General features: G+C 30.0%; 1 protein-coding gene across 2 annotated transcripts in view; it reads right to left on the bottom strand.

Annotated features, from left to right (window-relative positions):
* Positions 1–27,586, bottom strand: part of lin28b (lin-28 homolog B (C. elegans)) — a 55,674-nt gene that overhangs the window by 7,437 nt on the left and 20,651 nt on the right. For both annotated transcript variants that reach the window (XM_068215373.2, NM_001301416.1), the window contains one exon: positions 4,826–5,013. In XM_068215373.2, coding sequence (XP_068071474.1) covers positions 4,826–5,013 — 188 coding nt within the window. The remainder of the gene's footprint in view (positions 1–4,825; positions 5,014–27,586) is intronic.

Raw genomic sequence — 27,586 nt, 5'->3', positions numbered from 1 at the left:
TTGTTTTAAGTTTGGGTTTTATAAACTAACGTGTCTATTTAATTACCTAAAAAAATCAGTTTTCATTAATTAATTACTGTAACTGGATAACTTTAACAAAGGGTTACCTTCTAGTTTACTATACAACAACCACTTACTGAAAGAGGAAGAGAGAGAAACACAGTCCAAACACATGCGCTACAGGGGAATTTAATAAGCTAAATTGACGTTTTGAAATTAAGCTTTTCATGTTTGTGTAGGCTATACTAATGTGTCTATTTAATTATCTGCATAAAATCAGTTTAAATCAATTGATTCATGTAACAAAATCACCTTTTTAAAGTGCTACATCATAGTTTATTAGGTTATATACAACAACCACTGATTGAAAGAGAAAGAAAAACAGTTTTTTGTTAAGTTTTGACTACTTATAATAACTATGGACTTATTTTATATTTCCAGGGTTCCCAGAAAAAAAGTAGACATATTTGGGTAAATGAGTAAAATTTATGCTGAACACCACATTAACAAACCAAAAAGTGGTCTCATTGCATTTGCTTATTGGGAAAAATGTTAACAACAGTAAGAAAAGCCCGCAATTTTATATATTTTTTAATGATTAATGCTGTATTTTATGCATACATCTGCTTTTATACATTCATTTGTTTATTAATTTGCTTTTTGTGTGTGCGTTTTTAATATTGTTTTTGGCGCTAGAATCCTCGATTAATCGAGTTTGATTAATTTCCTTACTTTAATCGAGTTTGATTAATTTTGACCTCTGTTTATAGATCGAAACAGCTGATGTCTTATTGTCTCTTTAATTTTTATTTTTTTTATTGATGCTCGTCATTTATAGAGGTATAACATTATTGGTAAACTAAAAGAAATGACGGCAGTGTCAATGACTTTTAAGGGAATAGCCTATGCTAACCTACCCAGAACTTCATATTGGTGCAGATTTGTTCTAATATTACTTCAATTTCCAGCGATCAACTTCTTGATGTCAGTAAGGACATGTGATGGACATCGGTTATGTTTTATCGCGCATTTGGGTGAAACGCGTTTATATTTTATGAAACACATACAAATGACCTGAACCGGAAGCGCTACGAGGTTTTTTACCAAAAAACGGAAGTCTGCTATTGTAACCCCTATAGACGTGAAACTACAAACAAATATCATATATTTTACGTTCACGTTTCTTCCAATAGCATGAAGCGTTCATGACTTTCAACAAAATGAAAGAAAGTGAAGTTTTACGGTGGTCAGAGGAAAGAAAGATGGACGTCACTTTATTAGCCGCTAACGAGTTGACGAGACATTTCAATGCAATTAAATATTACGTTACATAGCCTATAGAGTTAAAAACGTACGTTCATAATAATAATATAAACATTCAAAAAGTGGAAACCACAGATAATTATCGCTGAGAATGCACAATAGCCTATCTATATTTGACAGATTAGCTGTTGTCTCTGTTTCTAGCCTCCAGGGGGCGCAATGGTTTAACAAACTGCTAGTTTAGGCTGTAGACTGAACTGCACAAAACGGCGAGCACAAATAATGAACTACGATAACACTTTATTTTAATGTCTAATTCACGGCATTAAACCATTAACTATAGGCTCTACTATTTTCTAATTAGCGGCTTATTAATAGTTAGCAAGATGGTAGGGTTTAGGAATTGGCTATGATTGGGGATGTAGAATAAAATTATACCCTAGCATAGGCACTCAAACACTAATATAAGATTAATCTCTTTATAAGTAACAAGCCAAGTTAATAGTGTAAATAGTGACTTAAACTAAAGTGTTACTTTATTTACTTTATCATAATTTTAATTGAAAAAAACTAGTTATACATGTTTCTAGCAACATCTGCACCTCTCATATGTTTCAAAACATACTTCAGGATATTAAGGGAGCAAATAATGTTACAGTAGTAAAATAAAAGCATCAACGAAATGAGATTTACTTTATGACATCCAGACTATAGATAGAGGACCATAAAAATGAACAATTATTTGATATAAAAAGTATTACTAAACTAAACTATGGCCTAAACGTAAATATCATTACAAATACAAAACGCTTAAATGCAAACCGCATTAGAAATCAATAATGGAAATCCTTTTAAAATGTCTACCATGATAAAAGTAAACGACATCCTTTAACTTGAAACATGACAACAAATATAGGCTTTAAAGATTTACATTTTAACCAGTCATTTCTGCTGTAAACCACACTCGTCAATCATAACTTCTAATATAGTTAATTAATTCTTCATTATCAATCTAAACTTAATATCTTTAATGGCATACTTTTATTTTAGATGACGGTTACTGTGAACTTTCCACTGCGAAAATCATCTCAGCATTCAATAAAAACCCAAGCTAGATTTCAGTTTCAAAAATGAACTAGATAAATACATTTTTCTTGAACTAATTAAGTGGAATACACAGTCTTTGATTGATTACTATTTTAAATGTAATTGTTATTAGCTTGAGTGTAATAATTCATGCCAAAATCATATCACAATTCTTTTACAAAATGTTAACTAGCCTTTTTTGATAAAAAAAAAACAACAAATAAATAGATATTAAAACATCAATTTGGCTACACCAGTGTCAGTTGATGGGTTCAATAAATGTCCATCATGTCTGCCGCTATAGGGACAGTCTATATGCTCGCCCACATACGCGCACGTACATACTTATAAATAGCTTTTAGCACAACAGACTGAAAAGACTTGTTCAGTTTGGTTTCTCTCTTTTTTTTTTTGCTCTGATCACCATGGCAACAGGAAGTAGAAGACAGACTTACAATCAATGTTGAGTCGGGTACAGAAAAGGTTTGGCGAAACTATAACACACATACATACATATATATATATATATACATACATATATATATATATATACATATATATATATATATATATATATATATATATATATATATATATATATATATATATATATATATATATATATATATATATATACACACACACTGAAAATAACTAGCTATATAATTTATGTGGCTCCACAGACCGGCATTAATACTATACATTGACTGTTTTATACAGAAGAAAGAAGAAACTGTGAATATTAAGAATTTTAAGCTTCAAATGCACTGAAACGTCAACATTAAATGCAGCAAATTTGACAGTAAATAGTCTTTATTTCTATAGCACTTTTTACTTTATAGATTGTGTCAAAGCAGCTTAACAAAGATCAAGTTCCAGTCAATTAAATCTAGAAATACTCCAAGTATTTTATAGAAAGGAATTAGTATTTTATTAAGATCTATTTTACATAGTAAATTGTGATTTTAGTATTATTTTGAAAATTTGGGGTAAAAATATTTGATAACAGTTTGGGTGACATTTAACTAAAATGTGTAATTTTTTTATATCAAGTTAATAAACGTTATAGAAATATAGCTGTTCATTATGATAACAAATGTTTACTTTTTGTAAAATGTGAATTGAATGAACTAAATTGGCCGTGTGTATGGATGTTTCCCAGTGCTGGGTTGCAGCTGGAAGGGCATCTGCTGTGTAAAATATATGCTGGAATAGTTGGCGGCTGTGGCGACTCCGGATATATAAGGTAAGCCAAAGGAAAATAAAGGATAGAATGATTAATGTGACTCATTTCTGTGACATGATATTACTTTGAATGTTTTGTTCTTAAATAAATATACTTAAATATGTTTGCTAATATAACAATTACTAATATTATTTATTTATTAAAACTATCATTGAACAGCATTGATCAGTAAATCACTAAAAATGTTTTCATGCATTTACAGAACAAAACAAGAGATGCTTTTAAAAACATTTATACAATTTCTGAGATTAAGATTTCAATAAGTTTTTACAAATTAAGAGCTTCCAATGCTTCTGATGATTAAAATCACTGCAACTAAACCATGCAGTATTTATTTGTTTAAAAAAAAATGGGATAAGATTTTAAATAAGCTTTGACTAAACAAGAACTTCCAAGAGTTTCAATTATTAAATGGCAACTAGTGGAGATCCTGAATACTAAACATTTTATAAATATTTACTCTCTATGATTATTTCTGTTTTTATCATTAAAAGTGAAACTTTGTTCTGGCTGTTCTCACACAAGTAAAGCTAGTGAAAATCAAAGATAATAGAAGCTATGCAAACAAAGGTACATTTACATTTGAAGAGATGCATGCTAAATAAAATAAAGATAAAAACCGGTCACTGTTTAATTACTGCAAAACAAATAAACAGAAAAAAATTGTTTTTTAAGTTTAGTGGTTGCAAAATAATTTATATGGACTTAATTTAAATAAACAAATTTAATTCAGTAATGTTCAACTTTATTTGTTTGTTTAAATTCAGTCTGTATAAATTGTTTGAAAATGTATACAAAGTTTAACCTAATATTTTTAGTCAATTTGACTGTTTTAAGTTGAGACAAATCGGAATAGTTTGATTGATTCAACAAAAAACTGAAGGCAGCAAGATTTTCTTACAGTGCAAAATATAAATAATATTTGTATTAAATGAATTATACCATATATTAATGTAAAAGTGAATATTTATTTACTTTAGAACAACTACACTGAAATAAATGATTCATTAAATTTACAAAAAATTAAGGTAAAGGGGAAGCAAACAACTTATAAAGGCTGAATGTAAACAAACCAATTACATTTATTAATTACTTCATTTATTTGTTTAAATTCAACCCATATCAATTGTTTGCAACCACCTACCTTAATTCTTTGTAAAGCCAATGATTCTTTTTTTCCAAACCTAAAAGTAAGAAAACTCTATGTACCATGATGCAGTGCACACTCACCGGTCTCCCTTTGGTTTGCGTTTGAGGGGCGGGGCCTTTGCTTTGGGGCGTCGCTCGCTGCCAGAGCAGGGGCCTCCCCCGGGCCCCGTCACCCGGAGCGACTCCAGACCTTTACTCGACCTCTTAAAGGTGAACTCCACCTGCTCGCCCTCCCGCAGGCTCCTGAAGCCCTCCATCACCAGCTTACTCTGAACACACACATACACACACGCTTCATTTAATACACAAATATATGAACATTTACAGACATCAGGCGTTCTTGTATATTTATTACACCCTGAAAAGGATTATTCCATGTATTTACAAAAACATTAAGGTAAGTGGTTGCACACAATTTATTTGGGCTGAATTTAAACAAATAAATTAAGTTGAACATTACTAAATTAAATGTGTTTGTTTATATTCAGCCCATAGAGTGTGTTTGCAACCCCTTACCTTAAATTTAGCAACAATTCAAATTTTTGTTCAGTGCACTCAACAAATAACATTTGCTGTTTGTTCAAACTACTTATTTAAAATGAGCACCATTCTTGAGGGTGAAACTTTGTTAAATATATGTTTAATCCACTTAAATTTGTAAAAACAATTAAGTTAACTTAGTTTATGTTGGGTTGGGATAACATGAAGGAATTGTGTGGAGCCCAGCTTTTTTTTTTTTAGAGTGAAAATTTTTTTATTCAAAGTACTTATTTAAAAAAAAAAAGTAAAACAACACAATTCCTGAGCTTTTTAAAATAACTCATTTGTTTTATGTTGAATCTCCTTAAAATGGTAAAAACTAATAAGTTAACTTAATTCCTTCATGTTGTCCCAACACAAATCAATTGTGTGGAAACCAGCATTTGTTACAGTGTAGAATCTGTCATAGGAAGAGAAATAGACGAGCAAAAGAGAGATTATTTTAGGTACTAGAAACAACAACATTTGTCAATATCAGATAAACCTGCATTACAGAAAGCAAATGTTATAAACTCTTTACGCTTTAAACACACACATGTACAGATCTCATACAGACATCAGGCTTTCTTGAAAATGTGTTACTCTCAGCAAATGTTTGTTGCTTGTTCAAACTACATATTTAAAATGAGCTGAAACAACACAATTATGGAGTTAATTTTGGGGACGACTTAATTTGATTATGTTCAATCCACTTGTGAAAACAATTTAAGTTTACTTCGTTTGTGTTTGGATAACATGAAGGAATTGTGTGGAACCCAGCATTTTTACAGTGTACACTCAAATGCGTATTTAAATAGAAATTAAACAACATAAGTCTTGAGCTTTTTAAAATAGTTTTAAGTTCAATGAATGTACGTTAAATTGTAAAAAATATGAGTTGGCTTAATTCCTTCATGTTGTCCCAACACAAATCAATTGATTGTGTGGAAACCAGCATTTTCTACAGTGTAGAATCTGTCATACAGAGGAAGAGAAATATATGAGCAAAAGAGATTTTTTTTTTTAAAGTATTTAAATATTAAGCATTTGTCAGTATCAGCTAAACCTGCATTACAGAAAGCAAATGTTAAAAACACTTTGCTTGAAATACACACTGAACTCATATCTGAACACTTACAGACATCAGGCCTTCTTGAACATTTATTACACTCAACAAATGACATTTGCATATATGTTCATACTAAATAAAAATGAGCTGAAACAACATTCTTAACATTCGCTAAAAAACTGAATAAAGTTCAATCCACTTAAATTTGTAAAAACAATTAAGTTATCTTAATTTGAGTTGGGATAACATGAAGGAATTGTATTAAATGCAGAATTTTTTTTTTGCAGTGTCAGTTAAAAAAAGGACATTTGCGGTTTGTTCAAACTACTACAAAGAATATCAGGACTTTTTAAAAACATTTAGCATAGACAAATAATAATAACCAAAAAAAAAAAAAAAAAAAAAAAAAAAAATATATATATATATATATATATATATATATATATATATATATATATATATATATATATATATATATATATATATATATATATATATATATATATATATATATGTGTGTGTGTGTGTGTGTGTGTGTGTAAATACAACACACCCCACCACCCCCCATCCATGCAAGGTATAATTGTCACAAATTATCAAAACATTTCTCATTTTGATGTTAGGAAAACAAAGTTGAAATGCTTGATGGTAATAATAAATAAAAACAGTAATGTTCAGAATGATGCACAAATAAATGGCATTTACATATATGATAAAACATTAAATTAAATTAAACAATAACATAAACTAAGAGAAAGCAAAAACTAGTCCTGAGCTTTATGAAATAACTTAAATGTTTTATGTTAAAAAAACACATGTACTGATCCCCACATCTGAACATCTACAGACATCAGGCATTCTTGAACATTTATTGCACACTGAAAAGAAATGATTAAGTATTAGGTAAATTTCTTTAAGGTAAGTGGATGCAAACTATTTAAATGGGCTGAATTTAAACAAATAACAAATAAACAAATAAGTTGAACATTCCTAAATTGAATTTGTTTGTTTATATTCAGCCCATATAAATTGCTTGCCTTTCTTTACCTTAAAAATGTGTAAATCCAATGAATTATTATTATTTTTTGCTGTTTGTTCAAACTACTTATTGAACTTAAATTTAACTAAAACCACACAATTCCTGAGCTTTTTAAAATAACTAATTTTTTATGATTAACCCACTTACAATCGTTAAAAATAAACAAGTTAGCCTAATTCCTTCATGCTGTCCCAAAACAAATAAATTGTGTGGAAATCAGCATTTTTAACTGTGTAGAATCTGTCAGAGGAAGAGAAATAGATAAGCAGGAAAGATTATTTGTGTACATTTGTCAAAATCAGCAAAAGCTAAAACACTTGCTTTAATGCACGTGTACATATTTCCTTATCTGAACATACAGATATCAGCTTTCTTGAACATTTATTACACTAAACAAATGACATTTGCTGATTATTCAAACTACTTATTTAAAATGAGCTGAAACAACACAATTCCTGAAGTGTTTAACTCAATTGTTTAGTGAATTGAACAAAAAAGAAATTGAGTTAATTTAATTTGTATTGGGATAACATTAAGCAACTGTGTGAAACCCAGTATTTCTTTACAGTCTACACTAAAACATTTATGTTTGCTGTTTGCTCAAACTGCTCATTTAAAATAAGCTTACAACACAATTCCTGATCTTTTTAAAACAACTGAATTCTTTTATGTTTAATTATTTTATGTTAAAACACTTTGCATTAAATACACACGTACAGATGTCCACTTCTGAACATTTACACACATCAGGCATTCTTAACCATTCATTACACACTGATAAAAAACAATTCAATGTATTTACAAAAACATTAAGTGGTTGCAAACAATTTATTTGGGTTGAATTTAATCAAACAAATCAAGTTGAACATTACTAAATTGAACGTGTTTGTTTCAATTCAGCCCATTTAAATCGTTTGCAACCCCTTACCTTAAATTTAGTAACAACAAATCATTTTTCAGTGCACTCAACAAATGACGTTTGCTGTTTGTTCGGCTACTTATTTAAAATAAGCACCATTCTCGAGGGTGAAACTTTATTTATGTTCAATCCACTTAAAATCTGTAAAGACAATTACATTAACTTAATTTGTGTTGGGATAATATGAAGGAATTTCTTTGCAGTCTACACTCAAAAAATGACATTTGTGGTTTGTTCAAACTAAAGCTCTGCAATTGGGTTGTTTAAGCTTCTTTTAAATACTTTAATTGTTTTATGTTAAAAACACTTGCACTAAATACACACATCTCCATATCTGAACATTTACAGACATCAGGCATTCTCTTGAACATTTATTACACACTAAAAAAAAAAGGATTCATTGGATTTACTAAAATAATTTAAGTTAAGCAATTGCAAACAATTGATATGGGCTGAATTTTAACAAATAATTTAAGTTGAACATACTGAATTAAATGTGTTTGTTTATATTCAGCCCAAATAAACTGTTTGCAACCTCTTACCTTAAATTAATTAACAATGAATCATTTCTTTCAGTGCACTCAACAAATGACATTTGCTGTTTGTTCAAACTACTTATTTAAAATGAACAATTCTTAGAGTTTTTTTGGGAGGACATTTTGTTTTAAAATGATTTAAGTAGATTAAACGTAAATTAAGTTAACTAAATCAATTTGTGTTGGGATAATATGAATGAATTGTGTGAAACCCATTTTTTACACTCAGAAAAGGACGTTTGCGGTTTGTTCAAACTACTTGTTTAAAAATGAGCTGAAACACCATAATTACTGAGCTTTTTAAAATTACCTGTTTTTCTTGAAAACACTTTATTTTAAACACACACATGTACTGATCTCCACATCTGCACATTTATAGACTTCAGGCCTTCTTGAACATGTATTACACACTGAAAACAAATGATTCCATGTATTTATTAAATTTCTTTAAGGTAAGTGGTTGTAAACAATTTATATGGGCTGAATTTAAATAAATAAATTAAGATGAGCATTACTAAATTGAATGTGTTTGTTTATATTCAGCCCATTTAAATTGTTTGCAATTTCTTACCTCAAACAAAAATGAATCCAATGAATTTTTTTTTGTGCACTCAACAAATGATATTTGCTGTTTGTTCAAACTATTTTTTTAAATGGGCTGAAACAACAATTCTTGAAGAGTTGAAATCAATTTCTTTTATGTTTAATCCACTTACATTTGTAAAAACAACTAGGTTAGCTTAATGAATTTGTGTTGGGATAATATGAAGGTGTTGTGTGAAACCCAGTATTTCTTTACAGTCTACACTGAAAAATTTACATTTGCTGTTTGTTCAAACTACTCATTTAAAATGAGCTGAAACAACACAATTCCTGAGCCTAATTATTAACAACAACTTAATTGTTTAATGTTTAATCATTTTATGTTAAATCGCTTTGCACACATGTACAGATCTCCACATCTGAACATTTACAGACATCAGGCATCCTTTTTGGCATTTATTACACACTAGAAAAAAAAAATTATTCCATGTATTTTACAAAAACATTTTGGGGTAAATGGTTGCAAACAATTTATATGGGCTGAACTTAAACTAATAAACATCACTAAATTAAAAGAGTTTATAATATCCAATATAAATCCAATGAATCATTTAATGCATGTAAATGTTCAAACATAAATTAAATTAACTTAATGAATTTGTGTTGGGATAATATAAATCAACTGAGTAAAGCCCAGCAGTTTTTTTACTCAAAAAAATGACGTTTGCGATGTTTATTCAAAGTACTTATTCAAAATGAGCTAAAACAACACAATCGCTGAGCTTTTTAAAATAACTTAATTGTTTAATGTTAAGTTTTTATGTTAAAAACACTTCGCTCTTCACACGTATACAGCTCTCCATATCTGAACATTTACAGAGATTTTGAACATGTAATAAACTCAACAAATGATGTTGCTGCTTGTTCAAACTACATATTTTAAATTAGTTGAATAAACACAATTCTTATGGGTTTTTTTTTTTTTTTTTTTGGAACGACAACTTTATTTATGTTCAGTTCATTTACATTTGTAAAAACAATTGAGTTAACTTAATTTGTGTCGGGTTGGGATAACATGAAGGAATTGTGTGGAACCCAGCATTTTTTTATGTGTCCAGTGAAAAAGATTTATTTTTATTAAAAGTACTTACAATTCCTGAGCTTTTTAAAATAACCTAATTGTTTTATGTTTAATCAACTTAAAATTGTAAAAACTAATAAGTTAACTAAATTCCTTTATGTTGTCTCAACACAAATCAATTGTGTGGACACCAGCATTTTAACAGTGTAGAATCTGTCATACAGAAAAAAAGAAATAGATTAGTAAGAGAGATTTTTTAAGTACTGGAATTTTTTTTTTGTCAATATCAGATAAATCTGCTTTACAAAAAGCAAATGTTAAAAACACTTTGTTTTAAATACACATTTACATACAACGGCTTTCTTGAACATTTATTACACTCAACAAATGATGTTTGCTGCTTGTTCTGAATCTGATTATTTCAAATGAGCTGAAACAACACAATTATTGAGGTTTGTTTGGGGACGACTTAATTTGTTTATATTCAATCCACTTACATTTGTAAAAACAATTAGGTTAACTTCACTTGTGTTGGGATAACATGAAGGAATTGTGTGGAACAGCATTTTTACAGTGTAAACTCAAACTACTTATTTAAGTTGAGCTAAAACAACACAAGTCTTGAGTTTTTTTATTGTTTTAAGTTCAATGTACTTAAAATTGTAAAAACTAATAATGAGATGGCTTAATTTCTTCATGTTGGCCCAACACAAATTGATTGATTGTGTGGAAACCAGCATTTTTGTAGAATCTGCCATACAGAGAAAGAAATAGATGAGCAAAAGAGAGATTATTTTAGGTTCTAGAAAATAAAGCATTTGTCCGTATTAGCTAAAAGAAAGCAAATGTTTTTTTAACACTTTAAATAATGCACATTAAATGCACACATTTATAAATCTCCTTGCTAATCATTTTAAAAGACATTTAGCCTATTTAATATATTTGTATAAACCAGAGCAAGTGTTTTATGTTAATATCAGTATATAAAAAAGGATTAAAGTAAAAACAAATGTGAGTGATTTTCTAATTTTATCTCATTCTACATGACAAAAATCGAATACAAATTGATTCCTAAACTTTTTTTTTTTTTTTACGTAAAACTCAATATAAATATACAAGTAATGGTAACACTTTACCAGCTACATAAATGATTTTTACGGATTTGTTCAGCTTTGTTAAATTGTTATTCACACAGCACTATTTTATAATCAGAGACTTTTTTATTTTATCCTTTTAATATTTTAAAGATGTATTATTAAATGTAGAAATGAAGCAGGATTAATAATCGCTGTCCATGTAACTGATGTATCAAACTAATGTTAACGAATAAAACAAGCTAGGTGATATCAAAATATCAGTCATACCTATTTAAACAATTTTGTCGTTATTGTAAAGATTGTATATGAATAATTTGATTTATCAGGAAGAAATAGATGATAAAATAAAATAAATAAAAACATTCATTGGGAATGTGATCATGCATATGGACATCACTCTTATGCTAAATTATATTTTAAAACATTACAAGCCGATAGTGTGGCCTTTGCAACTTTACTGGCTAGATGACTTACACTTATGAATTGGAAGTCAGCTGCTCCCCCTTCTTATCTGCATTGGGTTTTTTGATTTCTTATATTTTCTTAGAACAGGAAAGATTCAGTTCACAATAAAACAAAAGCCAGAACAGTTTCAAAAAAGTCTGGAGCCCTTTTCTAAAAAATTGAAGGACATTTGTTTTTTTCCCCCTTTTCTTTTCTTTGTATAATTTTATTTATTTATTTGTTTGTTTGTTTATTTATTTATTTATTTATTCGTTTATTTATTTATTTATTTATTCGTTTATTTGTTTATTTATAATTTGTTTGTTTTTTATTCTTATTTTTATGTTATGTTTGTATCTTTGTTTATATGTATGTTTGTGTGTGTGTGTGTGTGTGTGTGTGTGTGTGTGTGTGTGTGTGTGTGTGTGTGTGTGTGTGTGTGTGTGTGTGTGTTTTTTATACAATTAATATGCTCAAAAGTCATGACAACAGCAGTTATGTTACTTTAACTTATTTAATACATTAATCAGGTTTCAACTATTTGTTATACAACTATAAAAAAAAAAACATACTATAAGTTATACAAAATTTAACTTAATATTTCTTGTCAGTTTGACTGATGCAAGTTAAGGTGACTTGAAAAGTTCATTTGATTCAACCTAAAAGATTTTTTTTCAGTGCAGAATAGAAAAAATCTAATATTAATTTAATTATACTATATTGTTACATGCTTATGATGTTTAAAAGGGATGCTGTAACATTTAGGTGAGACGTAATGTGTGCGACAGATCAAAAATGAGGCAGGAATCGATTCTAAGTTTAAGCAGTTTTTACTCAGTGGTTTAAAAAGAAGACAGGGCAATAATAAAGGAAAAAAAAAGACATAAACACTTTAGTGTTAGCCAAATCAAAGAAATTAAAGCAAAACAATCATTAAATGTAACGTTTTTACTAATGTAATTTTAATATTAATGTAAATTTATTTGTACTGACTCAGTGACAGAATCCAAAGCATTTAGCTCATATTTGACCTTTTAATTAGATTTTATTTTAAAAGTAGATCTTTTAGTTCAGGACAGTTTAGGTGAATCTAAAAGAAATTTAGGCAAATGTAAAAAACATTTATGATTTTATTAATAATCACACCATTGTTGTTGAGTAGAAGATATATATGCAAATGCCATTGCAAAACATCACTTAATATTTAATAATAAAAGCACAATTAAGCGTGTCAATTGGTTTTAAAAGGGTGAAAATGTATCTTACAAACAAAGCCAAATGCAAGAAAACACAAACGCACACACAAAACCTCCACCAAGAAGCAAATCTGCAGGAAAAGCATTTAGCAAAGCTTTTATCTAAATGAGCAGCATCAAAAGCATTATCAAAATTAACATTTAACCACACAAGAGCCTCAACAACACTAATGAGTTTAGTTTATACACATCCATTCTTCGATTAAATAACACTGCACTTTAAAAGCAAAGACCCTGAGAATTATAAAAGGAATCCACGTCTGTTCATTTCAGCAACACAGACAAAATCTCAAAATCAATGCACAGATATCTGCCATTGTAGCACATGAACAATATTAAAAATAAATCAATAAATAAACACACAATAAATAAAAATAAACATTAGGGCATTTGCTTCTGAATTGAATAATCCGTTTTCCACAGGTACTTACAGAGCTTTCCAATACCAAACAAGCACAAAAATAACACACACACGGAGAAAAAACTAAACTACTTCAACTAAAAGTCATTAAAAGCACTGATTATGATTTTCCATGCATGAATACTAATGAACACGGCAGATTATTCAAGCTTTCTACATGGTCTCGTCACAGGGGATCTGCGTGATCTAAAGACTCACATTTCAATTAGTCTTTTAATTAAACTAGCAGTAATGTGATGCAGGAATCAAATCCAAGAGGCAAAGCTAGTTTACAAGTGCTCTCAAACATGTGATCGTTCACATTCTGTAATCATCACATCTAGAGAAAAGAAATCAATGGATCGACACACACACACACACACACACACACACACACACACACACACACACACACACACACACACACACACACACACACACAAAAGAGAGAAATCATTTCAACATTTTATAAATGGAAAGACTTTATTCTGTACTGTTAGAATATTACAACTCTTCACTGGGATCACTTACAAACGTGTGGCAAAGAGATTTGGAATATAATTTTAATGACGATCAGTGTCAGAATACTCTCATTCCCCTTTCCAATAACAGAATAATTGAACAGAATTATAAATGTATGCATAGGATGTATCTGACCCTACTTCGCTTGAGCAAAATGTACCCTAATGTATCATCCAGGTGTCACAGATGTAAAATCTATTCAGGATCAATCATGCATGTTTTTTTGTGAATGCAAAAAGCTACAATTTTTCTGGAAAGCAGTACAGGACTTTACAGCCAAAGCTTTGCAAGTTCCATTGGACAACACACCAAACAGAACAGAACTTTGGAACAGAACTGAACAAGACACTTGATCCTACTTCTATAAAGAGACTCGGCATCATCTCCTATCTGGCAAAAATAAAAAATGCAACCAACAAAGACCTCGAACATTTGAACTGTTCATGCAACTCTTGAATGAAACAATGCTCTTGGAACGACATACATACTATTTAAAAAACAAAGTCTTTCAAAAAATATGGATGCCTCTAATGAACCTCTGACTATATGAACACTTCTGATGTATTTTCATAATATGTGTGACCTTAATCACGACATAACTTTATTATGTTTATACATTTATTTAATTTAATATTTATTAATTTATTATTAGTTTTTATTTATTTAATTATTGATTTTTTTCTCAGACTTTTGCTCCTATACGTGATGTCCTTGCCTTTGTCCTTTTTTGTTTATTTTGTTTATGTTTAGGGGCTAAAAATTTTGTCCCTTAAATGGTGTTCAAAAGAAATGTAAAACTGTTTTTATTCTAGCCAAAATAAAACAAATAAGACTTTCGCCAGAAGAAAAAATATTATCAGACATACTATGAAAATTTCCTTGCTCTGTTAAACATTATTTGGGAAATATTTAAAAAAAAAAGAAAAAAATTGAAAAGGAAACACAAATTTGAAGCGAGCTAATAATTTTGACTTCAACTGTATGTATGTATGTATGTATGTATGTATGTATGTATGTATGTATATATATTTATATCCATATATCCAAGGGGGGTTGGGTGGTTTGAAAGGCCAAAAGTTTGATTATTGTTGTTATCATTATTATTATATCTGAAAATGTATTTTTATTCAAATGGCCAAATTCTGACAGGAAAGTTAAACTGGCCAGTTTGTTTTTGGCCTGTAGGCTTTAGGTTTTAATTTAAAACAAGTTAACAGGTTTAAAAAAAAATTAATGGTAAATAATAATAAATTTGTATTTTAAAAATTAAGTATCTTTTATTTCTTTATTCTAAATTTTTTTAACTTATAAAACTGTAGGATATATATTTATTTATCTTACAGTTTAAATGCACATGGGCCTAATAATGTTTAAAGAATGTTTATTAAGTGATAAGAGAGAGTTTAATTAAGACTTCCATTTATTTTAGCCATAATGCAAACATACCTCATGTATCAGTATTGGCTGTGTTCTTTCTAACAATTGTTTCAAATTGGATATGCGACTCTGAGAGATCAGGAGAACTGACAGGAATCGTATACCTTCACATGTAGCTGTTTATTCTGCAGTTTGTTTTCAAGGCGTATTATTCACATTTCAGTCTGCTATAACGAAAAACTGTGTGTTAAAGCGGGAAAAACACGAGCATTAACGGCATTATTATGATGGACACATTCAGTAGCGAACTTGAGCTTATGTAACTTACACTTTATGTTGAAAAAAGCTCTTTATGGCCTCCTTTTCTCTGCTGCCTTCCTTACTTGCATGTCGCACACCTTCTTGCATGGAAAATTTAGCTGCACAGATTTGGTGCTTGCTGCTTGTATCTAAACACAGCTACAGCCTCTCACATGACAACAAGGAAAGGCACAGCCAATCACAATGTTCATATGTGTTTGGGGGGCGGTGCTACTCGAAGGCAGACGTGATTTAACCCGACTGAACCCTTTCTGCATGTCTATGTTAATACTGACAGTGCAATTTTTAAGTATTGGTGGGGACATTTTAATAGTTGCCGGATATTGGTGGGAACGCATCCCCTCAGTCCATGCTAAATCTACACCCCTGATTTCACCATCACACTCAAGTTAATCGATTAAATCAATTTATCACCCAGCCCTACTTTTCAGACTATGTTTTGCATATACAGAACAACACAAACGCACACAAAATTAATAAATAAATCAGACACAAAAAAACACGGGCATACAAAAAAACACAGATAAATACACAGAGCACAAGCATACAAAAATATCTGACACAAACACACACTTCCACTCTAAAAAAACGTTGAGTTATTTCTTTAAACATTGAGTTAAACATATTAGGTGCAATGTTGGGTTATTTTTAACCTATATTAGGTTATTTGATAATAACTAAACCAGTTGGGTTAAATATTGGATGCTTTGTTGGGTTATTTTGAACCTTTATTTGGTTATTTATTTTATAACTCAAACAGTTGGGTTAAAATTTAGAATTTCAACAGTCAACTGATTTAACTAACACAGATCAGCTGTATTAATATGCGTACAAATGTTGCTTTTGCGTTGTAAAGTTTATTTAAGCTCTAGCGTAATGTTATTGTTGTTATTTTTTTTATCAAATGACCTCTCGTGTCATGTTTTTTCTATACCTTTCACCAGCGCTCTTAATTATTGATGATACAAACGCGTGCTTCATGGCCGATAAAACACATTCTCTACACTCTAAAAAAACATTGAGTAATTCATTTAACCCAATGGTTGTGTTAAGCATATTTGGTGCTTTTTTGGGTTATTTTTAACCTTCATTAGGTTATTTATTAATAACTCAACCAGCTGGGTTAAATATTTGGTGCTTTGTTGCTGTTTTTTTTTTTACTTTTATTTGGTTATTTATTTAATAACTCAACCAGTTGGGTTAAAATTTAACCCAACTGGTTGAGTTATTAAATAAATAACCAAATAAAAGTAAAAAAAAAAAACAACAGCAACAAAGCACCAAATATTTAACCGTTAAATATTTGGTGCTTTGTTGCTGTTGTTTTTTTTTTTTACTTTTATTTAGTTATTTATTTAATAACTCAACCAGCTGGCTTAAATATTTGGTGCTTTGTTGCTGTTGTTTTTTTTTTTTACTTTTATTTAGTTATTTATTTAATAACTCAACCAGCTGGGTTAAATATTTGGTGCTTTGTTGCTGTTTTTTTTACTTTTATTTGGTTATTTATTTAATAACTCAACCAGCTGGCTTAAATATTTGGTGCTTTGTTGCTGTTTTTTTTTTTTTTTTTTTAACTTTTATTTGGTTATTTATTAATAACTCAACCAGCTGGGTTAAATATTTGGTGCTTTGTTGCTGTTTTTTTTTTACTTTTATTTGGTTATTTATTAATAACTCAACCAGCTGGGTTAAATATTTGGTGCTTTGTTGCTGTTGTTTTTTTTTTTTTACTTTTATTTGGTTATTTATTTAATAACTCAACCAGCTGGGTTAAATATTTGGTGCTTTGTTGCTGTTTTTTTTTTTTTTTTTTTACTTTTATTTGGTTATTTATTAATAACTCAACCAGCTGGGTTAAATATTTGGTGCTTTGTTGCTGTTTTTTTTACTTTTATTTGGTTATTTATTAATAACTCAACCAGCTGGGTTAAATATTTGGTGCTTTGTTGCTGTTTTTTTTTTTTTTTTTTACTTTTATTTGGTTATTTATTAATAACTCAACCAGCTGGGTTAAATATTTGGTGCTTTGTTGCTGTTTTTTTAACTTTTATTTGGTTATTTATTAATAACTCAACCAGCTGGGTTAAATATTTGGTGCTTTTTTGCTGTTTTTTTTTTTTTTTTTACTTTTATTTGGTTATTTATTAATAACTCAACCAGCTGGGTTAAATATTTGGTGCTTTGTTGCTGTTTTTTTTACTTTTATTTGGTTATTTATTAATAACTCAACCAGCTGGGTTAAATATTTGGTGCTTTGTTGCTGTTTTTTTTTTTTTTTTTACTTTTATTTGGTTATTTATTAATAACTCAACCAGCTGGGTTAAATATTTGGTGCTTTGTTGCTGTTTTTTTTTACTTTTATTTGGTTATTTATTAATAACTCAACCAGCTGGGTTAAATATTTGGTGCTTTGTTGCTGTTTTTTTAACTTTTATTTGGTTATTTATTAATAACTCAACCAGCTGGGTTAAATATTTGGTGCTTTTTTGCTGTTTTTTTTTTTTTTTACTTTTATTTGGTTATTTATTAATAACTCAACCAGCTGGGTTAAATATTTGGTGCTTTGTTGCTGTTTTTTTTACTTTTATTTGGTTATTTATTAATAACTCAACCAGCTGGGTTAAATATTTGGTGCTTTGTTGCTGTTTTTTTTTTTTTTTTTTTTACTTTTATTTGGTTATTTATTAATAACTCAACCAGCTGGGTTAAATATTTGGTGCTTTGTTGCTGTTTTTTTTTACTTTTATTTGGTTATTTATTAATAACTCAACCAGCTGGGTTAAATATTTGGTGCTTTGTTGCTGTTGTTTTTTTTTTTTACTTTTATTTGGTTATTTATTTAATAACTCAACCAGCTGGGTTAAATATTTGGTGCTTTGTTGCTGTTTTTTTTTTTTTTTTACTTTTATTTGGTTATTTATTAATAACTCAACCAGCTGGGTTAAATATTTGGTGCTTTGTTGCTGTTTTTTTAACTTTTATTTGGTTATTTATTAATAACTCAACCAGCTGGGTTAAATATTTGGTGCTTTTTTGCTGTTTTTTTTTTTTTTTTTTACTTTTATTTGGTTATTTATTAATAACTCAACCAGCTGGGTTAAATATTTGGTGCTTTGTTGCTGTTTTTTTTACTTTTATTTGGTTATTTATTAATAACTCAACCAGCTGGGTTAAATATTTGGTGCTTTGTTGCTGTTGTTTTTTTTTTTTACTTTTATTTGGTTATTTATTTAATAACTCAACCAGCTGGGTTAAATATTTGGTGCTTTGTTGCTGTTTTTTTTTTTTTTTTTACTTTTATTTGGTTATTTATTAATAACTCAACCAGCTGGGTTAAATATTTGGTGCTTTGTTGCTGTTTTTTTTACTTTTATTTGGTTATTTATTAATAACTCAACCAGCTGGGTTAAATATTTGGTGCTTTGTTGCTGTTTTTTTAACTTTTATTTGGTTATTTATTAATAACTCAACCAGCTGGGTTAAATATTTGGTGCTTTTTTGCTGTTTTTTTTTTTTTTTACTTTTATTTGGTTATTTATTAATAACTCAACCAGCTGGGTTAAATATTTGGTGCTTTGTTGCTGTTTTTTTTACTTTTATTTGGTTATTTATTAATAACTCAACCAGCTGGGTTAAATATTTGGTGCTTTGTTGCTGTTTTTTTTTACTTTTATTTGGTTATTTATTTAATAACTCAACCAGTTGGGTTAAAATTTTAAATTTCAACAGTCAACTGATTTAACTAACACAGATCTGCTGCATTAATATGCGTACGTAATGTTGCTTTTGCGTTGTAAAGTTTTTTTAAGCTCTAACACAATAATATTGTTTTTTTTTTTTATCAAATTACCTCTCCGTGTCGTGTTTTTTATATCAGTTTCACCATCCAAGACCATCTTTTAGAAGCGCTTGGATGTGGTTAAAATGTATTGTGCATTGTGGACACTGAGTGAAGCCTGCCACAGCTGCTGGACAGCCTCTACAACACACAGAGCTCCATATTCTGCTCCATCAACAGAGAATTTCTGCTTGCAGAGTTCATACCTGTCTGCACTTTGTTTTGTTTCTTTTGTTTGTGATTCTTGATTTATTTTAACTAAAGTGTCTGGAACTAAAATATGTTTCAATATTTTTGAAAACTGCATGTTGTTTATTTACCCAGCCATAATTATATAAATTAATAGTAGCAATAGTAGCAATAGTAAAACCAGAATGGAAAAAAATAACATTGTCAAAATAACCCAATGCACTGGGTTAAATTGTATAACCCAATGCAATGGGTTAAAATAACCCATCGTTGGGAAGGTGCTATAATAATCTATAGTGAGTAATATGTTGGGGTATTTTTAACCCAACTATTTTAACAGTGTACCTCCCGTGTTCATCTCTACAGTTTTTTTTAGAGGAAAAAAAAAAAAAAAAAAAATATATATATATATATATATATATATATATATATATATATGTGTGTGTGTGTATATATATATATATATATATATATATATATATATATATATATATATATGTGTGTGTGTGTATATATATATATATATATATATATATATATATATATATATATATATATATATATATATATATATATATATATATATATATATATATATATTTAAATTTTATATTTTATTTGTAATATTTGGCTGTCATTCTCGTCTTTAGGACCCAGCGAAGACATTATTTACTTACACTGTCATAACTCTGAAATAATAGTAGTACTTTAATAGTAATACCAGAATGGAAAAAGTAACATCTAATCAAAATAACCCTTAGTTGGGAAGGTGCTATAATAACCTATAGTTGGGTTATATGTTGGGGTATTTTAACCCAACTAATTTAACAGAATGCAAAAATCACACACACACAACCCACATAAAAAAACACAAACGAAAACCACATGCAAACATCCCATGCAATAATGCAAAACTAGTCAAATCACATGTATACAAAAAAAAAATTATCACACACGTATTAAAAACATTTCAAACACTGAAACGAAATCACACAGACACACAAATAATCACATACATACAAAAAACACAAATGCAAAAATAAACACACAAACAAATCACACACATGCAAAAAAAAAAAAAAAAACACACACACGTTCAAAAGAAAAGATGCAATCACATTCCGAGTGTTTACAGACACGCATACACAAAAAATCTAAAACACACAAAGCAGGCAACATCCCACCCAAAAAGCACACAAAATCCCCCACACACACATACAAATCACACACAGAGACATCCCGTTTGCCTGTGTTAAATTAACAACTCACTTCTGCACAGACAAAACAGGACGCACACGCACTATTTGATCTGCTGACACGCACTACATCAGTCCACACACACTCCTGATAGCAGCCGGATATGAGCACAGTGCGTGCGTGTGCGTGTGTGTGTAATGAGCTCTTAACATTGTGTGTGTAAAGTGCACACGGTCAAGTTTCCTTTGATAGAAATTCAATTACTTTTACATTCTAAAAATACCTTTAGGGATGATTATCCTGCACCTGATTTGGCAACGCAAGTAAGCTTCTTTCTGTGAATGCTCAAGATTTCCAACTCATTAGCTGCTAAATAACTAGAACAAAAACAAAGTGTGGGAATCTGTGAACTATGTGCACTAAAAACCACCAGTAGGGCTGCACAATATATCAATTCGGCATGGATATGGCACGGTGATCGTTTACAATATTCACATTGCGAATATACGCAATAGTAAGTCTGGATTATAATTTATTTTTTGCAAGGGTTTTGATGCCTGTGACTATGAGTATTTTAAAAGCATTCAGACATAAGAAATTGTATCATTAGTAACTTCAGAGGGTCATGACACCCCACACTTTCGGTTCAGGTCTACCTCAGAATTTTTTCAAAAGATGCATCATAATGGGCGTGGAGCTCCGCGAGCAAAGGGCAGGAGTGGGCGTGGCCAGCAGGGGAGATGGAGGGGAGCGAACAACTGTTGTCAGTTAGCTCACAAAATGAGACACAAACCGTGAGGAGACGCATGAGTTTAGTTCACCAAGTTAAAAAGCAAAGGAATAAACAGTAATTTAATGCCCTGCTACATTTGGTATTTGTAATTTAATATACACACAACCACAATTTATATAATTATAAAGATAATCGTGTTCATATAAACACTATAAATGAGGACTTTTCCTTCCATCTCCGGGTCTGAATGCAGACTCAGTGCAGCAGGTCTCTTGCCCTGTCTATTTTAATTATTAGCCCTGCTGGTAATCTGGAGGATTTAGGCAAATACAGCAGCACGGCGATGTGTCTAAATGTGAACGAACAAAAACTGTAGTCAATACAGTTGTATTCCTGTATGTTGTTGTCATTTGGATTATTAGTTTATGTTTATTCATTATAATAAAACATTAAGACACATTTTAGTGTATTATTTTAGTTTAGAAAATAAAACAAACAAACATGAACCTCTATCTTTCTCTTTTAAAATAAATGAGAATATAAAATAAATAATATATAATAAACTTTTTCTTATAAATCCAAACTATTTGATTGAAGATTTTTTTTAGAAATAATTATTCATTCCAAACAGAACAAAATTCACATTTAACCAGTATGCTCTTGAAACCCACTTTATTTACTGTATTTGTGTTTTTAATCAGGTACAAATACCTTATGAGGGCTCAAAACAAGTACTACAGTTAAAGATAAAAATAATAATAATAACAATAACAATAATAATAATAATAATAACAATAATAATAACAGAAGACAATTTAAAATGTAACCAGTTCAACCTGTAAAAATTGCTGCAAAATTTCTGCATGTTCACTAAACACATTTTTATTGTGTTTACCTATTAGTTCTTACAATTTAATTTGAATTTAAGTGGCTTGAACATAAAGTAATTGAGTTTTATGTTCGATCAAAAATAACAAGAATTGTGTTGATTCAGCTCATTTTAAATAGGTAGTGTGAACAAAGAGCAAATGCTATTTTTTTAATGGTGTAGGCAAAGCATTCATAAATCAAAACTGCATGATATATATATATATATATATATATATATATATATATATATATATATATATATATATATATATATATATATATATATATATATATATATATATATATATATATATATATATATTATTTTTATTTATTTACTTTTTTTTTATGCATCGGCCATATAAAACACAAAACACCTTTAAAAGAAAAACTGAATATGGCAAATGAAGCTTTGGCCACTTCAGAAGAAGGAAATGAACAGTTGTAAAGTGAGCATTTGTTTGTGTCAGATCAGCAGCTGTGGCTCCACCCACACTCTCTCTCTCTCTCCCCTTATATGAGCAAAGCTGGGGGAGGAAGTCATGTGACCCTGCTGCTTTTGCAGAGATGCACAAATGAAGAACTGAACAAATTGAGAATTAAAGTGCAGAATGCAGAAAAAGAAAAGAGAAAGAGAAACTAGTGAACGAAAGAAATAGATAGAAAGATTAAAAAAAATGGAGAAAACTGAAACAAATTACCACCCATGAAAAAAAAACTTGCTCTGGTGAAAGTGAGATGAAACAGAAAAACTTTAAAACCCTAAAGAAACTAAATTGACTGCAACACTGAAGACGATTTAATATATTTTTTAGAATATACGAGGTAAACAAAAAAATCAACTGTATTATTTGACACTGATTCTGGTTTATTACTGCCACACATTTATAGAAATAAATTGATAAAATCACAAAAACTTTTACATTTTTACTAAACATATGTACAAATATATTTCAAATAGTTTAAGCAGATCTTTTTGAATGTGATGTACAAAATAAATTGCGAGCTGTTTCTTAGTCTTTACTAAACATTATTTCAAATAAAATAATGTTTTGGGCGGCACCGTGGCTCAGTGGTTAGCACAATTGCCTCACAGCAAGAAGGTCGCTGGTTTGAGCCTCGGTCAGGTCAGTTGGCATTTCTTTGTGAAGTTTGCATGTTCTCCCCGTATTGGCGTGGGTTTCCTCCGGCTGCTCCGGTTTCCAAGTCAAAAAACATATGGTATAGGTGAATTGAATAAGCTAAATTGTCCGTAGTGTATGCATTTGCATGGGTGTTTCCCAGTGATGGGTTGCAGCTGGAAGGGAATCAGCTGCGTAAAACATATGCTGGATAAGTTGGAGGTTAATTCCACTGTGGCGACAGCAGATTAATAAAGGGAATAAGCTGAAAAGAAAATGAATGAATAAATAATAATAATGAAAACATAATAATAACAATATTGAAGAGATTCACAATTCTTCTAGCCTCTCTTGTTAAAAAAAAGAATGTACGTTTGAAAATTCATGGACAACAACAATTGTTTTTAAATTCTTTTGAATTTGATGGGTTTTCGGTGAATTATTTTTACTATTTATGATGGCATAGATGTCAAAATAAGACAAATGAGCTCAAATATGGGACAAATTCTGGACCTTTGACTGTGAGGGGTGGGTCTTACAAAATACCTGAACCCCCTGGCTACGGGCCTGAAAATAAAATCAGTGCGTCAGATTTCACGTATAAAATTATTCAATCATTTTTCAGATATTTCCCAATTGATGTTTAACAGAGCAAGGGTATTTTCCACTGTATTTCCTTTCAGATCTTTCTTCAGGAGAAAGCCTTTAAATTGGACTTTATGCTGACGTCTAGTGCCTTTTAAAATAACTTGTAAAATATTATCTACAGTCATCATGGCAGTACACAATATACAGAACTGCAACTGTTAGGCATGAAATCTGCCATCATTATATTTAAAGTGTGCTCCAGATAAATCAGTGTTGGCATCGGTGAGTAATAAACTGCAGTGTGTCGAGCACAGATGACGAGAGGAGCATGTACATGTTGAAGGAGGAGCGAGATCTGAGCACTGAGAGGTGGAGTCTGGATGAGAGCTTAATCTCACCAGGGGCCCAGAGGACCCTCACACACACACATACGCGGTTAACTAGCTGTGTAAATAAGGACATACCACAGACATGAATCCTAAAAAGATACATTATTTTACATACAAATCTATTTTTGCCATTAACATCAATCTTTAATTAGATTAAACTCACATCTAGAGATAAACAATCCTACTACAGGTGAAGAGAACCCACACACACTCTTTAGTAAAAAAAGAAAAAATTAAAATTAAAAATTAAAAAAGGCTATTTTATTTAGCTGATCGCACTATTTGTGTCTTATTTTATTTTCCTTCTTTCCTTTTAAATCAGTTTTTTAACATATTTCTTAATCAGTTTCATTCTTTTTAATGTTTTAATCATTTTTATTCTTTGTGTTTGGGACTCAATCAAGACATTTTTAAATGAAAATTTTGATCCCTTTGCGTGCGGTGATCAAGATATTTTACAAGGAAAAATTCAATCCTTTGTGTGCGGTGATCAAGACATTTTTGAGAGGAAAATTAAGATCACTTGCGAAAGTAAAAAACATTGCGCAATTGCGGTGATCAAAACATTCATACTAGAGGTGAAGTGATCTTACACACTCTTAAGTAAAAAATAAGGCTTGTTTATTTAGCTGATCGCACCATTTGTGTCTTTATAAAAAATTTTTCCTTCTTTCATTTTAAACCAGTTTTTAACATCACTTTTATTCCTTGTACTGTTTGTCATAATTTTTATTCTTCACTCAAATCAAGACATTTTCAAATGAAAATTTAGACAGCTTGTGTGCAGCGATCAAAACCTTTTAGGTATGAATATTTTGATGGTTTGCGTACGGTGATCAAGACATTTTTGAGAGGAAAATTGAGATCACTTGTGAAAGTAGAAAAGATTGAACACTGCGGTGATCAAGACATTTTTTTTAAGGTGGACAGGTGTTAAGAATTAGCAAGTCTGCTAAAACACTTAAATGCATTTGGTTGTCTAGTGTAATCAATCTTCATTTAGATTAGACTCGCATCTATAAACACCCCTACTACAGGTGAAGTGATCCCACACACAGCGATCAAGACATTTTTGTAGGAAAATTGATCGTTTGCGTGCGATGATCAAGACATTTTAGGGAGGAAAATTTTGATCATTTGCATGCGGTAATTAAGACATTTTCAAAGGAAACTTTTCGATTGTTTGCATGTGGTGATCAAGACATTTTTGTAGAAAAATGTATCATTTGTGTGCGATGATCAAGACATTTCGAAAGAAAACTTCGATGATTTGCATGTGAAGATCAAGACATTTTAGGGAGGAAATTTTGGATTATTTGCATGCGGCGATCATAACATTTTTGCAGGAAAATTGCAATTGATTAAAACATTCCTACTACAGGTGAAGTGATCTCACACACTCTTAAGTAAAAAATAAGGCTATTTTATTTAGCTGATCGCACCATTTGTGTCTTATTTTATTTTCCTTCTTTCCTTTTAAACCAGTTTTTTCACAATTTTTTAAATAATTCTTTGTTTTATGCCTTGTACTGTTTTTTTTATGATTTTTATTCTTTGTGTTTGGACTCAAGACATTTTCAAAGGAAAACTTCAATGGTTTGCAAGCCATGATCAAGACATTTCAGGGAGGAAATTTTGGATCGTTTGCGTGCGGCGATCATGACATTTTTGTAGAAAAATTATGATCGTTTGGGTTCGGTGGTCAAGACATTTTCAGAGGAAATCTTTGATTGTTTGTGTGCAGAGATCAAGACATTTTCAGAGGAAGTTTTTGATTGTTTGTGTGCAGTGATTAAGACATTTTTAAAAGGAAAATTTTGATTGTTTCCTTATGGTGATCAAGACATTTTTGGGGAAAAAATTAAGATTATTTGCGAAAGTAGAAAAGATTGCACATTGTGGTGATCAAGACTTTTTTTTAAAGGAGAATTCAGATCACTTGCAGAAGTTTGTTTTTATTTCTTATTCTTGTATTTTATAATTATTTTATTCTTGTACATGTAAAGCACTCTGAATTATCATTGTGTATAAAATGGGCTTTCTAAAAAAACATGCCTTGCCTATCTAAAGTTTAATAACTTTATTAATCCCACCAATGGCAATTAAACTAAGACAGTAGCATCATAATACAACAAACACACAAAGAGACAAATAACTTACAAACAATATTAAAAACACAATCCAGCATCCTTCAACTTCATAAATACTACACAAAATAATAAAAAAATTCAATAAGGAAAGACTTATTGAGACATTAAGACATTAAAGATTTAACTTTGCTAAAAATGCAAGGTTATAAAGCCTTATTGCCACAGGAAAATTCTAAAAAAAGGTCTAAATTACAACTTTTACAGCGCACAACTGATAGAATTTTAGAATGCATTTCATTTAGAATGTGTTCTATTTCAGAACTGCTTACGGAAATGTTCTTTTTGGAACCACGGATGGAACTTCAACTGCATCACTGAAAAAAAACTTTATTTTTCATGAGCTATAAATGAACAGCGTGCATCAAACTAAAACTAAATGCCTAAAACGATCAAATCACACACACTTGTGCAGGAAGACTCGCACACAGTGCAAACACACAAACCCTGCTGGAGGTGCCGCATTCGGAAAAATCAAACACAAAGTTCCTAATGAAACACACACACACACATACTGATTCAGAGTGTGAGGGCTGAACAAGCCACGCCTCCTTTCCCTTTTTTGTCTTTAACGAAATTCCTCTTTTAAAGAATGTTAGAGGATCCCAACCCCCACCACACACACACACACACACACACAATCT

This window comes from Danio rerio, chromosome 20 (assembly GCF_049306965.1).
Source record: "Danio rerio strain Tuebingen ecotype United States chromosome 20, GRCz12tu, whole genome shotgun sequence".
In the NCBI taxonomy this organism is placed as follows: Eukaryota; Metazoa; Chordata; class Actinopteri; order Cypriniformes; family Danionidae; genus Danio; species Danio rerio.
This window is presented reverse-complemented; position numbering and strand designations above follow the sequence as displayed.